The sequence below is a fragment of the Marmota monax genome, unplaced genomic scaffold (assembly GCF_021218885.2).
Source record: "Marmota monax isolate L192 unplaced genomic scaffold, Marmota_monax_Labrador192_F-V1.1 WCK01_AAM20220418_F8-fsc00215, whole genome shotgun sequence".
Classification (NCBI taxonomy): domain Eukaryota; kingdom Metazoa; phylum Chordata; class Mammalia; order Rodentia; family Sciuridae; genus Marmota; species Marmota monax.
The window spans coordinates 1573517-1591158 of NW_026695214.1; the positions used below are offsets into that span (position 1 = coordinate 1573517).

At 38.9% G+C, this 17642-nt stretch overlaps 1 protein-coding gene across 7 annotated transcripts; it reads left to right on the plus strand.

Annotated features, from left to right (window-relative positions):
* The first annotated feature begins 285 nt into the window (after positions 1-285).
* On the plus strand, positions 286-16794 carry Znf583 (zinc finger protein 583). Of its 7 annotated transcripts, none has more exons than XM_058574732.1 (5): positions 286-2020; positions 2965-3065; positions 5192-5318; positions 5741-5839; positions 8047-9371. In XM_058574732.1, exons 1-5 carry the CDS (start codon positions 1948-1950, stop codon positions 8094-8096), a joined length of 450 nt encoding a protein of 149 aa, XP_058430715.1. In that variant the 5' UTR covers positions 286-1947; the 3' UTR covers positions 8097-9371. The 7 variants fall into 7 exon arrangements, with proteins under 7 accessions (XP_058430715.1, XP_058430717.1, XP_058430716.1 ...); XM_058574734.1 differs by lacking the exon at positions 8047-9371 and adding an exon at positions 12302-12772 and having other exon boundaries at positions 289-2020; XM_058574733.1 differs by having other exon boundaries at positions 311-2020; positions 5744-5839; positions 8047-9365.
* Positions 16795-17642: the final 848 nt, after the last annotated feature.

The following is a 17642-nucleotide window of genomic DNA, read 5'->3' on the forward strand; positions in this document are numbered from 1 at the left end:
CTGCCCCCAGTCCTGGCGTCTGGGCGGGCAGGGGGCTGAGGCTCCGCGGCCCCCGGGGCGGAGCCTGTGGCTGGCGTCCCTTCAGCCTCCCGGCGCGCCCCGCGCCGCACTCCACTCCCGGCGGCCCCCGCGGTCGCGGCCGCCTGCGCCGGCGCGCGGCGCCTTTGTGAGCGCGGCGGTCGTCGGAGGTTCAGCCCCGGCCCGCCCGCGCGCGCCCGAGCGAGAAGGCGGTGAGCAGAGCCCGGGCCGGGGGACGGCGTGGGAGGGCGCGACCAGGGACACCGCGCCCGAGACTGAGAGTGTTACACTGTGTATGACAGTATGACACCGCGCCCGCGGGCCGTGCTTGAGGCTGAGACTGTGGGGGTGACAGTATGACATCGCGCCCACGTGCACGGCCGTCCTCGCTGCTGAGACTGTGACACTGTGTGTGACAACGTGACAGTGCATGGGATGTGCTCGCAGCTGAGACTGAGAGTGTGACACTGTGTGTGACAGAGTGCATGGGCTGTGTTCGCGGCTGAGACTGTGTGACAGAGTGCATGGGCTGTGCTCCCAGCTGAGACTTGAGAGTGTGACACTGTGTGACAGAGTGCATGGGCTGTGCTCGCAGCTGAGACTCAGAGTGTGACACTGTATGTGACAGCGTGATAGAGTGCATGGGCTGTGTTCACGGCTCAGACTGAGAGTGTGACACTGTGACAGCGTGCATGGGCTGTGCTCATGGCTGAGATTGAGTGTGATACTGTGATAGTATGTGTTGGCCCAGCTCACAACTGAGACTGAGTGTGACACTGTGACAGTGTAACAGCGTGTATGGGCCATGCTCGCAGCTGAGACTGAGACACTGTGTGACAGTGTAACACTGTGCCAATGTGCATGGGCCATGCTGGCATGTGAGGCTGTGAGAATGTGACACTGTGTGTGATAGTGTGACACCACACAAGTGTGCACAGGCTGTGCTTGCCACTGAGACGAGAGTGACATTGTGTGACAGGTGACACCACGCCCACATGCACAGGCTGTGCTCACAGCTGAGGCTTTCAGAGTATGATAGTGTGACATTGTGCCACCAAGTATTAGGGGGCCCATGATACCATGTAAGACTGGAAGTGAAGTTGTGACATTGTGTAACAGTATGAGATCTACAAATCTATGCAGGGGAGCCTGGACAGTGTGTGACAGTGTGTGTTGGTTGTGCCACCCTGTAACAATGTGAGAGAATGAAAATGTGTCTGAAGCTCTCTATGACAGTATGAGACCACCCCATCATGTGAGATGGGGCCCGTGACTCCCTGAACACTGCTGTGAGGCTGAGAGCATGTGTGTAACACTGTGACAGTATGAGACGGTGTCAGCATGGGGGGGGGGGCACAACAGTGTATGAGACTGAGATAGAATGTCTGTCACCATGTGACAACATAACACTGTGATCTGGACTGTGACAGTAGAGCACATGACACTGTGTGACAGTGAACCCCTGCCACCCTGTATCAGAGGTCCTGTAACTGGGATTATGACTGTGTCAGATGGTATGACCCTTGGAGTCTGACTGTGTAAGACTGTCACTGTGGGATCATGTGAGACTGAACAGAGTTGGACTGGGTGTAGCTGGGTGTGGTGGACTGGGTGTTTGAATTTAAGCCTTCTGATCCCAGGCCCAGGGCCCTCTCCACCCCATATACTGGGCAAGTGCTCTACCACTTTACTACGTCCCCAGCCTTCTTTGTGTTTTATTTTGAGACACAATTTGCTAAATTGCCCAGGTTAGATTGAAACTTGGGATCCTACGGCCTTAGCTTCCTGGTTAGCTGGGATTGCAGGTGTGGGCCACGGTGCCCAGCTACAGCTTCTTATACTCACTATGCTGCTTTGTTCTGTTTTGTTGTTGTTGTTTTAGTTTGTTTTTTCCCCTGCAGTGCTAGAGATGGAACTCAGGGATGCCAGATGCTAGACAAGCACTCTACCACTGAGCTATACCTCCAGCCTCGATGCTGCTGCTTATTGCTTTATTCTTCAAGTTAGTGAGCTCTAGTGGAAAAGAACTCAGGGTTAAGAGGTTCCAGTGACTGTCCACCAAGAGCCTTGTCTCCTACCTCTATCGACCCTTTCTCAGGAAATGCTCAGAGAAGTTAAGAGCTTGGTTTTTAGGTGCATTTGTTATCAGCCAGGACCCAAAGCAGGTTGTCCTAATGTCTTCAGACCACATGACCCCTCTGATGCCCACTCTGCATAAAGTGCTTTCCCTAACGCATTCACTTGGTGGCTTTCTCTCTTAATTCTTTTTAAAAGGTTGGGACATATTTCCTTTCAACATCATCAAATGGTAGAAAGACTAAAAATTAAGACCTCATTTCCAGTTTGGCTTAATTATTACCATGACACTTTGGGTATTTTTTGGATTTTATTTTTTTAGACAGGGTCCTACTAAGTTGCTGAGGCTGGCCTCAGACTTGATACTCTTGCCTCAGCCTCCGGAGTCAACCTCTGTAATTCCACTGATGAAAAGCCTTCATGAATGAAAAGAGTGGAAAATCCTTCCTTGATAATGCCATTCTGTAGTTGCTGTTATTGTCCTTTTTTTTTTTGAAATTTTTTTTAGTTGTAGATGGACACAGTATCTTTATTTATTTATTTTTGTGTGGTGCTGAGGATCAAACGCAGTACCTCACACGTGCAAGGTGCTCTATCACTGAGCCTCAGCCCCAGTTATTGTTTATAATTTAAAATGAGTAGATAATTTATGCACAAATTGTACATTGTATTCTTGAGATATAATTGTAAATTGTAAGTTCAGAATTCTTTTGAAAAAGAATTGTCAGTTTAGATAAATGTCTCAATTCAGTGACACTGAAAGCTTCAGTTGCAGGAGGAAGAGAGGGAAGGAAAGATTGTTTCTAGGCTGGTCACCTTGGGAGCTGCTGAGCTAATCTGGCACTCTATGGTTTCTCTTTCCCTCTCCAGCTCTATTTTCTCAGGACCCTGCCCCTCTTCCAGAGAGGAATTTGACGGAGGAGGACAGAAGAACTCATAAACTCTTAAGAAGTCTTAAAGCCATGTCCAAGGTAAGAAGCATTTCTCTAAAACACCATCTTATTCTTCAGGTTATACGAACATTTAATTTTTCTGCCAGAATGCCCCAGCCTAACAAAATCTCATTTATGGGGCCGGTGTTGGACTCAGTGGTAGAGCTCTTGCCTAGCATGCGTGAGGTACTGGGTTCGATCCCTGGCACCACATGAAAATTTAAAAAATAAACAAAAATAAAAATTAAAAAACAAGTTTAAAAAATCTCATTTATGAGTGACTTGCTCCTTATATCTTTCATTCCAGAAAAAAAGGAAGTCCCCGAAAAGCCATGAACTTCCATATTTTCCCCTAATTTGTATTTTCATCTTTATTCAAGGAACATTCCACACCTCCACTGAGCACATTATTTGAGGTGATTTTGAGGAGTGAGATGTATTGTATCTTGAGCATAAGAGTGTGGATCAGCTGAGGCAGGGCTTTTTGTAGGTACTTTGGTGGATTTTGAAGGGTAGAATTTCATGGGAATAGTAAATTCTCATTTTAGGGACATCCTGAGTTCACAGGAGGCTGCAGCTATGATATTCTAGGCCATCCAGTTAAGATTAGTGGAATTAATGTGGAAAATTGATACTTTTTTTAAAAAAAGAGAGTTATGGGGGAAGCACTTGAAGCTACATTTTTTAAAAAATGGAAAAGATCTATAATAATGAAAATTGTAATAGCCTATGGAATTGGAACTAGAAGAAACATGAAAAGATCAGTAGATAATGTCCAGAAACAAATATAAGAATTCCATAAGAATGGAAAATATTTACTCATTCACTGAACATGTAGTTACTAAAGACTGTGAACTAAGTGCTGTGGAAAATAAAAATAGACATTGTCTATGTAGAATTTAACATCTACTAGTTTGCTTATTATATGATAATGTACTGGTATAGTTTTAAATCAGTGGAGAAAGGATGGATTATTCACTTAGAAAAAAACGTTCTTCCTTACACTTAGAGATTTTGTAGGGTAAACATTTAAAAACAAGATTAAAATACAGAGAATGGTTGTATGAGAAATGCAGGCCAGATTTGGCCTGCAAGAGGAACATGCCCTGGTGAGTGAGAAATAATCTACAGCAACACTACCAATAGAACTTGCAGCCTTCTGCCTCAGCCTCCTGTGTCATGGGATTGTAGGCATGGTCTACCATGATCACCCCAGTGTGATTTTTTTTTTTTTTTTTTTGGTACTGGGGATTGATTCAGGAGTACTCAACCACTGAGCCACATCCCCAGCCCTGTTTTGTATTTTATTTAGAGACAGGGTCTCACTGAGTTGCTCAGCACCTCGCTTTTGCTGAGCTTGGCTTTGAACTCATGATCCTCCTGCCTCAGCCTCCTGAGTCACTGGAATTAAAGGCATGCACCACTGTGCCTGTCTCTCAGTGTTATTTTAATGCATACCTTTTGAGAATCTCTGCCAACAGAGATTATATTTAAAGTATGACTCTTACAAATAGCGTATAGTTGTTTTTTTAAAATCCAATATGGTAATCTTGGTCTTTTAATTAGTGTTTAGTACATTTTCATTTAATGTTATTACTCATGAATGTGTGTCTAAACCTACCATTTTTCTGTTTGTTTTCCATTTATACCATTTTTTCTTGGTTCCTTTATTTCTCCTTTTTTGCCTTCTGATAAATCAAGCATTTTCCCCTTATTATCTTATTAAGTGCTATCAACTTTATAACCTTTTAGTGACTACTTTAAATAATATTCACCCATTACTTATTATATAACATCTTGTTTACTTCCCTAGTGTATCCTGGTTCCCCCAGATTGGGAAATGCCCTGACATTTAGTATGAATAACCTATTAGTTTATTCTTGATTGATTACAGTTTTCCATCAGCCCAATTTTGTGTGTGTATGTATGTATGGTAGATCTTTTCCATCCCAATAGCTATTCTCTCTGAAATTGTATACTTTCCATCAAAGCAAGCAGAAAAGTCATCTACCAGTTATTTGACACGAATTTCTCTGAATTTAGTACACTGTCAGGAGATTTTTCTATATGCAATATTATATCCAAAACCGTAGACAATTTAACTCTTTCACTTAGGCCCATAGTAGGATTTAAACACTAACAAATATGTGTTTGTGTCATTTCAGGATTTGGTGACATTTGGGGATGTGTCTGTAAGTTTCACTCAAGAGGAGTGGGAATGGCTGAACCCCACTCAGAGGACTTTGTACAGGAAGGTCATGTTGGAGAACTATAGGAGCCTGGTATCACTGGGTAAGGAGGACTCCTTATAATTCAAAATTTCTCTGCAGGTTTGCGTTCCAGTGTTTGGAGAGCCTCCAGTGTGCCTCCTGAACGATTCTTTCTTGAGCGGGGTGCCCTGGTGTGTGCCTGTAGTCTCATCTACCTCAGAGGCTGTGACAGGAGAGTTGCTAGAGCCCAGCAGGGCCAGCCTGGCCAGCATAGCAAGACCCCATATAAAAGTCTTTTTTCTTATGCTCCCCCAAATAGGTGGAGTTTTGTAGAATTGGTGTCTTCATTAGTATGGTCCTGCAATTTCATCTTCCCCATTTTTCAGAATATTTTACCACTTCTTTATCTTCTTCCTATGATGCGCCACCACCACCCCCCCCCCCATGACCAAGAAACTTGACTAATTTACAGGTGTGGCTAATTCCTCTTTTATCTCTTGTAAGCAGGGATTTCTTTTTCTAAGCCAGATGTGATCTCATTATTGGAGCAAGGAAAAGAGCCCTGGATTGTGAAGAAGGAAGGAACAAGAGGAACATGCCCTGGTGAGTGAGAGAAGTAGGAGGCACACTGCTAGGGAGTGTAGCTCCAGCTCAGAATGGATGCTTCCTGGGGGCTCTATTCAAGGCAGAGGCCTGAGAAGTAATATTTTTAGCATAGCGCCTTGATTTATTGTTTTTGTATATCTTCTCACAAATTATTACCTTCTCCCATGACTCATTTTCCTGATCTGTGGGTCCAAATGTCAGTGTCTCCTTGTCCTTGTCTAGTTTTGCACTAGTTATTCATTCTATTTGTTTAAATCCAGACTTTGTTCCTTTCCAGATATTTATTCCTTTGATTGAAGGATTGATTCATTTTTTATTCACTTATTATTTCACTGAGTTTCTGTTTTGAGCACAACACCTTGCTAAATTCTTGTGATTATTAAAGAGTTTTATAAACCATAAAAAAAAAAAATAAAGCATTTCTATTTTTTTTTTTTAATTGGCATACCAGGGATTGAACTCAAGGGTACTCGACCACTGAGCCACATCTGCGGCCTATTTTGTATTTTATTTAGGAATAGGGTCTCACTGAGTTGCTTAGTACCTCGCTTTTGCTGAGGCTGGCTTTGAACTTGTGATCCTCCTGCCTCAGCCTCCCGAGCCTCTGGGATTACAGGTATTGGCCACCATGCCCAGCTCTAGTTTTATTTTCAAGTCTAAGTAACTGGAAGGTGATAGCACTTAATAGAAACAATCATAAGAAAATATCTTGGTAGGAGGAAAGATGAGGAATTTTGCTGGGGAAATAGATTTATTCTCATGACATATGAAGGTTTCCAAGTGTAGAAATGCAACATGCAACTGGATTGGAAGACAGAGGTTCAAAAAAAAATCTACTTTAAAGATGTCAGTGTGAATGAATGAGATCACCTGTCTTGAGAGTTTGAGAGGTAAAGACTTAAAGTCTTATCAAAAGCAGATCTTTGACAACTTTCTCAGGGTCCTTTGTAGTAAACTGACTCTGTAGATTTGTCTTTGGTTACATAACTATCCTTTTCATTATCAGATTTTGTTTCCCATGATGTTGATCAACGTGATCTTTTTTTAAGCTTTGTTTTATTTACTTATCCCTATGTGGTGCTGAGGGTTGAACCCGGGGCCTTGCACGTGCCAGGCAGCGCTCTCCCAGTCTCCTTAGTCTACCATTGAGCCAGAGCCCCAGCCCCAGCACCTGCCTTTTTCTTTTCAGACTTGGTCTAAGTTGCTGAGGCTGACCTTGAACTTTTGATCCCTCTGCCTCAGCCTATTGAATTGCTAGGATTGCAGGCATGTGCCACCACACCTGGCAAGTTTCTTATTTTATATAGTCATTGTTTTTTGTTTTTTTTTTAATTTATTAGGTTGCCACTCATAAATCAGTTTTCTTTTTCAAGACCCAGCTAATGGATTTCTCTTTTTAGTGTTACTGCTCTTCTCTTTTTCAGTTCTTTGTTCTTTTGCTTTTCTTCCCTTACTGACTTTTTCCTTCTAATTTTCTTATTTATTTTGTTCTCTATGTTGCTGAAATGAGAGCTTAATATGTTAATTTCATTTTCTTTTATTCAGTAATGAAATTATTAAGAGCTATGTATTTTAAATCTTTTTCTAGAACTCTCTCCTATAGACTTTGACATTTAAAAGTTTTGTTATTGCCATTTCCCAAATAATCTACAATTTTAAAGTTCCCTTTCACTGAAGAATTGTTTAAAAAATAATTTTCTGGTTTTAATATATTTTGATCTACTTGTTCTATTGTATTTTATCAGATCCTATTAATATTAAGGATATTTATAAACAGTAAATTGTATCTACATAAATTATACAACTTAAGTAGTTCTGATATTTGCATATATCCTTAAATCTTCACCACAATCAAGCCACATAGTATTTAGATACCAAAAGACTACTTATGGGGTGGAGGAATAGCTGAGTAGAGCATGTCCAAGACCCCCGATTCATCCCTTGTACCACAAAAAAAAAAGGAAAAAGAAAAAAGATTACATCTAGCTCTGTGCAGTCCACCCTTTTCTCCATCTCCAGTTCCAAGTGAATACTGATATTTTCTTTGTCACATTAGAGTAGGTTGCAGCCAAACTAAATGAAATCATCTACTGTGGCTTGGGTTCTGTCCAGCATCTCTCACTTGGCATGATGATCTTGAAATCTGCCCACATTGTTCATGTATGAATATGTGGCTCCTTTTTTTGTGGTTATTATCTTTTTAGTTGTAGGTGGACACAGCGTCTCTTTGTTTTTACCTGGTGCTGAAGATTGAACCCAGTGCCTCACACTCGAGGCAAGCGCTTTACCACTGAGCCACAACCCCAGTCCCACGTTGATCCTTTGATTGGTGAGGAGTTTTACATTGATAGCATCCATTGTGAATGGATAAACAGATCACCCACCTGTGTTGTTTCCAGTTTGGGCTATTATAAATAAAGCTGCTATGAAGCTGTCATGTGAAGAACATTGGGTAGACAGTTCTTTTCATTTCTCTTGAGTAAATATCTAAACTAGGTCATATGATAATTATACGTTTAACTTCATAAGAAACTGCCAAAGATTCCCAAAGGGACTGTCCATTGTACATAACCTCTAGCAATATATAAGCATTTTTTTTGCTTTATGCCCTCAAAAAATATTGTTATTATCAGTATTATTTTTAATCTAAGTCATTATAATGGTGGTATTGTAGTTTTGTTCTGTTCTGTTTTATTTGTACTGGGGATTAACCTGGGGACAATTTACCATTGAGCTACATTCCCAGCTTTTTATTTTGTTTTGAGACGGGGTCTCACTGAGTTTCTTAGGGTCTCGTTAGGTTGCTGAGGCTGGTCTTGAACTTGAGATCCTCCTGTGTCAGTCTCCCAACCACTGGGATTTCAGGCAGGTACCACTGCATCTGGAAATTTATACATTTATCCTTTCACCAGAACCACATCGCCTTGATTGCTGTAGCATTATGATTAATTTTGATTTCAGATTGTGCCATTTGTTAAATCACTTTGACTATTGTAAGTCATTTGCATTTTAGAATGAAGTTTAGAATTTCTCTTCAACAAGGTTGGGTTTTGGTTGGGATTATGTTGAATCCATGTACCCATTGAGAGAGAAGTGACACCTTAACAACATTCTTAGCTAGGTGCGGTTGCACATGCCTATAATCCCAGCAGCTCAGGAGGCTGGGGCGGGAAGATCATGAATTCACAGCCTCAGCAGTGGCAAGGCAATAAGCAACTCAGTGAGACCCTGTCTCTAAATAAAATACAAAATAGGGCTGGGGATGTGGCTCAGTGGTCAAGTGCCCCTGAGTTCAATCCCAGGTAATCCCTCCCTGAAAAAAAAATTTTTTTGATTCTTCTAATCATGAATATGTTTTTTTTTTAAATATTTTTTTTAGTTGTAGATGGAGACAATACCTTTATTTATTTATTTTTATGTGGTGCTGGAGATCGAACCTAATGCCTCACACATGCTAAGCAAGAGCTCTACTACTGAGCCACAACTTCAGCCCCCATGAGTGTGTTTTAATAAGCCATTTAGTATACTTTAATTTCTCATAGGATTATTTTATAGTATTTAGTGTAGTGATGTTGTATAGCTTTTTAAATTTTTTCCAGAATCTTTTATGGTTTTGGGGTATCACTATAAATATAATTTTTAAAAATTCTGTTTTCCAATAGTGTTCTGCTTATATGCAAAGAATGTAAAGTGTTTTTATATTAACTATTTTCTACTATAAGTATCTTAAAGAGTTTCATATAGGATTATAGGAGTTCTTTTATATATTTCTGAGGATTTTTCGAAAACACACTTATAACATCTGCATACACAGTTTTATTTCTTACTTTCTGATCATTTCTTTTTCTTGATGTATTGCAATGGCTAGCATCTCCTATACAATGTTGAATACAAGTGGTAAGAACAGATATATTTATGTTGTGCCATTCTTGAAAGGAAATGTATTCTATCCCTATTCCCTTGATGTAAGTTATAGTTCTTTCCTTAGATAATCTTGATGAATTCGAAGCAATTCCTTTTAAAATATATTTTTTAGATATTGATGGATCTTTATGTTATTCATTTATTTATATGTGGTGCTGAGAATTGAACCCAGTGCCTCACACATGCTAGGCAAGTGTTCTACCACTGACCTCTAGCCCCAGCCCCTAAAATTTTTTATAATGCGTCAAATACTCATTCTAAACATGATCATGCAGTTTTTCATCTTTATTCTGTATTAATATGATGAATTGCATTGATGATTTTCAAATATTAAACCAATTTGCTTTCCAGGGATAAAACTCTACTTGGTTAAGATTATGCTTTTCATATTGTCCTGCATTTGATTTGGCAAAGTTTGACTAAATATTTTACATTTATGTTCATATGCTACATGGATTTATCCTTTGGTAATTTCCTTACCAAGATAATGCTGGCATTATGGAAACAAGTTGGGAAGTATTTTATCCTCTCCTATTTTATGAAAGAGTTGGGTATAATAGTATTGGTTTCCCCCTACACTGGTGGAACTCATTAATTAAGACATCTATGCCTGGAATGCTGTTTATGTGGAATATTTTTATCCATGAATAGACTTAATGGATATAAGGGTTATTTTTGTTATATAATTCTTCTTGAATCAACTCTAGTAGGGTATATCTTACAAGGGATTTATACAGTTTATCTGAGTTGTCCAGTTTATGTATATGTTGTTCATAATATTTTCTTCTTAATGTCTATAAGGTATATGATAATTCTTTTCAGTTTTTGTTGTTGTTGTTGTTGTTGTTTTGTGTTTTGTCTGTGGTACTGGGAATTAAATGCAGGGGTGCTCTACCATTCAGCTGCATCCCCAGCCCATTGTATTTTTATTCTGATTCAGGGTCTTTCTAAGTGGCTGAGGCTGGCCTTGAAACTGTGAGCCTCCTGCCTTGGCCTCCTGCATGGCTAGGATTCCAAGTGCATTCTATCACACCAGACTCCTCTTTAAAGCTCTGATTTTTCTGACTTCTATTCTTTTTTTTTTCTCCCTAATCAGTGATCTTTTCAGTGAACCTACTTTTGGTTTTACTTCTCTGTCAATTGTTTTCTATTTTGTTATTTTCTCTAGTTAGCTTTTTTTTTTTTTTTCTATTTTCCTTGGGTTTATTCTGGTTTTTCTTCTCACCTAGATTGTTGATGTTTATACTTTTAGTTTTTTTTTCTACTATAAGTATCTTAAAAGAGTTTCCTTTAAGTACTGTTTTAGCTACATCTTACAAATTTCCGTGTGTTATATTATCATTATTGGTCAATATAAGATATTTTTTTATTTCTTTTATTAAACTCTTTGACTCATGAATTATATAGAAATGAATTGTTTCTATATAATTTCACAGATGTGTGAATTTTACTAGACATCATTATTTATTCATTTTTAATTTAATTCTGTTGAGGTTAAAGAACATACTGTTTACTAAGACTTGGCTTATGAACCAACATTCCGTCTATCTTATTGAACATGCCATCAATACTTGCTGTACAGTTGATGTGCATAGTGTTCTGTTAATATAAATTACATCAAGTTAGTTAATCCAGACATTATCTTCTATGTATCTACTAATTTTTATCTAGTTTTATCAATTGCTGGATATAACATATTGAAATCACTTACTATGATTATACAGTATCCTTTAGAACTTAATATTGTCAAATTTTGTTTTAAGGTATATGTGGCTATGCATTAGATGCATACACATTAATAATTATAATTTCCTGATGACTTGATCATTTATCATTGTGATATATCCCTCCTTGTTTTTGGTGATACTCTCCTTTGAAGTCTGTTTTATCTGTATGAACAAAGGCACTCTGGCCTGTACTTACTGTTTGCATGTTACTGTGGACAGCATGGGTTTTCTTTCTTACACATGCTACCCTTTAACTGGTTAGGAAATCCATTAATATTTAGTATGCAGGTTGAACATCCCCAATCCAGAAATCTGAAATTCCCCCAAATCTGAAACTTTTGAATGCTGACATGCCATTTGTGCAAAATTCCACACCATGAGACTTGTTTTAGCCACAAAATTATTTAAAATATTGTATAAAATTACATTCAAGCTACATGAAAGTTTATATGAAATGTAAATTAGTTTTGTGTTTCCACTTAGGTCCCATCCCTAAGATGTTTACTTTTATATATATATATATATATATATATATATATATATATATATATATATATATATTTTTTTTTTTCAAAAATGCAAAAAAAAAAAAAAACCTAATATCCAAAGTACTTCTGGTTCTGACCATAAGAGATACTCAACCTGTAATTATTTAGATAGCTTGATTTTGGTCTGCCATTATCATTTTTTTTTCCTTTGCTCTTTTATTCTTCTGTTTTCCTCTTCTTTTAGCTTATTTGAATATGTTTTAGAATGTTAATTTATTTCCTGGCATTTTAGGTGTACCCTTTTTACATTATGTTTTCAGTGGCTGCTGTTGGGCAGTAGTACTCAAAAATATGATCTTGAGATGAGCAGCGTCACCTGGGAACTCATTAGAAATTTGGATATTCAGCTCTCTTCCCAGACCTACTCAGAAACTCTGTGCATGGAGCCCAGCGATTTGCATGTTTTTTCTATTTGTGGTACTGGGGGTTGGACGCAGGGGTGCACTACTATAAGCTGCATCCCAACTCTATTTATGTGTGTAGGCATTTAGTGAACTATTATTTTTTTTTTATTTTGAGAGAGGGGTCTCACTAAGTTGCCAGGGTTGGCCTTTGACTTGTGATTCTCCTGTCTCAGCCTCCTGAGGTTCAGCAATCTATATTTTAACAAGTTCTGTAGGTAATTCTGATATATTCTAAAATCTGAGAGTTGTATGGCTGTAATGAATATAATATAGATCCTTCACTTATCAGTCCATTGAGAATTAATATTAAAAATCATACTACTTTTATTTTTACTTTCTTATTACACTTTTATGAATTTAATCCTGAGTTTGCCTAGATTGAGTCTTCAGGACTGCCTCTTCATGTTGACTTTCTAGGGGACATTCATGAGTTGGTGTGTGATTATTTAGCTACAGGGTAGGAGTCTGCAAGAGCATTGAGGAAAGGCAGCAGGAGTAATCAGCTGCAATTCAGATCTGTTGTCTTGATAGTTTTCTACCACATTTCCTTATCTACTGTGATATATCCAGTTTTCTAGTAGTATTTCAGTCATTTACTTCATTTGTGCAAGCAGATCATTCAAATGAAAGGACAAATTAATGTGGCATTTCAAGTATTATTGATTCACAATCCTAATCCTGGCCTATTCTAGGCAATGGGTATTCAAGAAATAGGAAAGGATGGTTCCTGCATATACAAGTGTCCATTCTCGTGATGACAGAGATTAAATTAACATGTATGATAATGCGAACTAAGTTAAGTGCTATGAAGTGCAAGACAAAGAACAGATAGTGCTAAGTGTGTAGTAATTTATATTGGGAGGTCAAGGAAGGTCACCTAGAGAGGTAATGTGTGAGCAGACCGAGTGCAGCCCACTGAGGGAGGGAAGAAGGTATTCGGGGCAGGCACTTTCAAGTGGGAATACCCACTAGCTGAAGCCCAGTAGGCAGGAGAAGGACAGGTGGAAGGGATCAGAGAACAGGCCCCACAGGATTATAGACCAGGCTAGGGATTTTGATTTTAATGTACACTGGTAAGAAATCACTGGAAAGGAGAAGGCAGATTAAGGCCTGGGCTGTTAATAAAAGCAAGTAGCTTGATACAAAATTTTTGTTTTATGTAAAGGAATCTTAGCTTCAAGGATCAATTGAAAGAAAATGTATGTTTAGTTGGAATTTAGCATATAGAAAATTATGCTCAGAAAGACCTTTCTCTAATTGCAAAAGTTCACACATATAGCTTGATGAACAAGCAGTTTCATGTGCATCCTAAGGCTTCTGGTGTGTCTTTAGTTTTGGGGGATCCATGGAGGCTTATTAGCTATATTCTTGACATTTTACACTTGGTGCTTTTTGTTATTGTTGTTACTGGAATTGAACACAAGGGGCACTCTACTACTGAGATACACCACCCCCATCCTCAGGCCTTCTTATTTTTTTTTTTTTTTTTTTTATTTTGAGACAGGGTCTTGTGGCTTTGAATTTGTGGTCCTCAGCCTCCTGAGTTGCTGGGATTACAGGCAGGCAAGACTGCATTTAGTTTTTAAAATCTACTTTTTAAAGATAACTAACTTAGATTGAATGCAGAATAAACTGCAGCAATAGAGGAAAGATGAAGACTATAATATTAACTTAGATATAAAACAGCAATTGTGATTTTCAATGACCTCTTCAGTGTTTTGCTCTTCTAATATCACCTTACTGGTTATATATGATTATTTTATTTCCTGAATCACCTTTCTTAAGCTCTCGTTGTTTGTACTTTATAAGTCTTAGAATGCATTGAGACATAAATTTTGAAATACTTTAGCATTTCATTTTCCCATTTTTGTTTTAGAAATTTCTTATAATGAAAAAAATACAAAATATGTTTGTTTTATTGATATATTTTAGATTGGGAGTATCTATTTAAAAACAGTGACTTTTCATCAAAGCAAGATGTTTATCAAGAATCCACCAAAGCAGTGACATTGGGAAGAAGCCATCTCTCTCATAGCCTTGTGTGCCCCAGTTGGAAACACTGTGTAAGTGAGGACTGGTTTAAGAACAAGTTTGGAAGTCAGGAGTTACATTCTGATCAACTTACCATCACTAATAAAGAAATCTTCCCTGAAGATCAAAGTAATGAGTGTAATAAATCTTGGGAAACATTCAGTCTGGATGCAAGACTAGATATACATCAGAGATTCCCCACCAAAGAAAGAGTGCATAAGTGTGAACCACAAAAGAGATGTTATCGAAAAAAATCTGTTGAAATGAAACATAAGAAGGTGTATGTAGAAAAGAAACTTCTGAAATGTAACGAATGTGAGAAGGTCTTCAATCAGAGCTCATCACTTACTCTCCATCAGAGAATTCATACTGGAGAGAAACCCTATGCATGTGTGGAATGTGGGAAAACCTTCAGCCAGAGTGCAAACCTAGCTCAACATAAAAGAATACATACTGGGGAGAAGCCTTTTGAATGTAAAGAATGTAGGAAGGCCTTCAGCCAGAACGCACACTTGGCTCAGCACCAGAGGGTTCACACTGGAGAGAGGCCTTATCAGTGTCAGGAATGTAAAAAGGCCTTCAGCCAGATCGCCCACCTGACTCAGCACCAGAGGGTTCACACTGGAGAGAGACCTTTTGAATGTATTGAGTGTGGAAAGGCCTTTAGTAATGGTTCATTTCTTGCTCAACATCAGAGGATTCACACAGGAGAGAAACCTTATGTATGCCACGTGTGTGGGAAGGCCTTTAGCCATCGTGGATACCTAATTGTACATCAGAGGATTCATACAGGAGAGAGACCCTATGAATGTAAGGAATGTAGGAAGGCCTTCAGCCAGTATGCACACCTGGCTCAGCACCAGAGGGTTCACACTGGAGAGAAGCCCTATGAATGCAAAGTATGCAGGAAAGCCTTTAGCCAGATTGCATACCTGGATCAGCACCAGAGGGTTCACACTGGAGAGAAGCCCTATGAATGTGTGGAATGTGGGAAGGCCTTTAGCAATAGTTCCTCCCTTGCACAACACCAGAGAAGTCATACTGGAGAAAAACCTTATATGTGCAAGGAATGTAGGAAAACATTTAGCCAGAATGCAGGCCTTGCTCAGCATCAGAGAATTCATACTGGAGAAAAGCCTTATGAATGTAATATTTGTGGGAAAGCCTTTAGCTATAGTGGATCTCTTACTCTACACCAGAGAATTCATACTGGAGAGAGACCCTATGAATGTAAAGATTGCAGGAAATCTTTCAGGCAGCGTGCACACCTTTCTCATCATGAGAAAATCCATACTATGGAGACATTCTTGACCCTTTCCTCTTCCTCACCCTCTACATCTAATCAGTTGACAAGACCTATAGGTTTGATCTCCTAATATGTACAAAAGCTGACCCATTTAATGCATTTCCATCATATCACCCTTATCCAATACGTATTAATCTACTGCATATGGAAATGGCTTCTGGTTGGTTTACAAGGAGCACCATTACCTCTGTCCATCATCAGCATTTCAGCCAAACTTGTATTTTTTTTTAAAAAGAGGTGTAGGTCATATCATTTCTGCCTCATTAAAATCCCTCAGTGACATTCCATCATTCTCATCACATTTCTCAAAATAACCTAAAAAGCCTCCTGCCCTCCCACAGCCAATACCTTATTCCAGACTACCTTCCCAAACCCTCTCTTTTCCTGAATATTTATTCAGAATTAAGTACTTATTCCAACATCCAGTAGATCTGGTGTCCAATCCTGACTCTTCCATTTTCTAGCCCTAATTTTGAGGAAGCAGTTCATCCTTTGTAAACTTAAGTCTCATAGGAATAATAATGGTACTACCTCAAAACTTAATGAGAAAATTAAATAATGCATGTAAATTGCTCAGCAGAGTGCCTAGCATGATAATAACTCAAATGTTAATGTAGAATTAAAGACTATGGCATACAAAGAGCTGTTCGACTTCACCATAAGAAAGTCGACCGAGAGTGTCGGCCGAGCGGTTATGAGACCTTTCCTTAGGAGCAGCAGTGTAGGTGGTGAGATCTACTGCAATTCTCATTAGCGTCTCTGCTGCAGGGTACCGTGGCTTTACTTCAGAATGCAGAGATGTGGATACATGACCACTGGTAACAAGGACAACTTCATTAGAAATTCAAGAGTTCTCAGAAGCTAGATTTTATACAAAATCACTTTTCAAAAGAGAACTGAGGGCTGGGATTTAGTTCAGCAGCAAAGCATCTGCCTCTCATTCACAAAGCCCTGGGTTTGATTCCCAGTTCCAAAAAAAGAAAAGATTAAAAAAAAAAAAGAGAGAGAGAGAGAGAGAGAGAAAAGATTTAAAAAAGAACTGAGATGTGTTCCTCATTTACATATAAACAAAACAACAAATTTTTAAAACTAGATAAAACTTCATCCGTAACCAGTGAAGACAGAGAATAAAGTTTGACCTGCTTTCCTAATTCCAGGTGGATGAATGGTCTCAAACTTATGTCATTTAAACTAAAGAAGCTGTTACATTTCTAAAACTCCAAAACTAAAGGAGAAGGTAAAGTAGAACTATAGATGGATATTCCAACTGGCTGTCCACAAACATTGGTTTAATGTGCATTGAGTTTTAAATGAACCTAATACCTTTATGACAATGTTATTTCTAGTTCTCCAAAGTTCAAACCACTCGCCATTCCCTCATATCTACCCTGCTGCACTGTTTATACTCCTCCTGACTCCTGAAGGCTTTGAGTGTGCAGCAACACAGTAACCAGCTCACATCTGAACATACGAGATGAATGGAGGATGGAAATGAAGACTTGAGTAGACATTTATCCACCTCTATGGGAATTTTAAGCATGATATAGATATCAGTAGCCCACAAATTAATATATAGATTATTTAAACCTAACAAAATCCTGAGAATTTTTCACGGCTTGAAGTATGTGTCTCTCTGTGTGAATGATTGTGTGTGTGAATAGACATATACATTCATAAAGACACACATATAAAGAAAATGCATAATAAAAGTCATATTTGACAACAGTTGTTTCAGTACTTGGGAAAAGTTGATTCTGCTCTGTTCAGAACTACTCCCCAGCTGGGGATGGTGGCACACACCTGTAATCCCAGCAGCTCTGGAGGCTGAGACAGGAGGATCACAAGTTCAAAGCCACACAC

What these genes read in the sequence shown, in the direction of transcription:
- Znf583 (XM_058574729.1), top strand. Translation starts at nt 1,948, where the DNA reads ATGCTAGACAAGCACTCTACCACTGAGCTATACCTCCAGCCTCGATGC. An exon ending in TAGGAGCCTGGTATCACTGG is followed by an intron (nt 5,319 to 5,740) that starts GTAAGGAGGACT and finishes ATCTCTTGTAAG; the next exon opens with CAGGGATTTCTTTTTCTAAG. An exon ending in AACAAGAGGAACATGCCCTG is followed by an intron (nt 5,840 to 14,377) that starts GTGAGTGAGAGA and finishes GATATATTTTAG; the next exon opens with ATTGGGAGTATCTATTTAAA.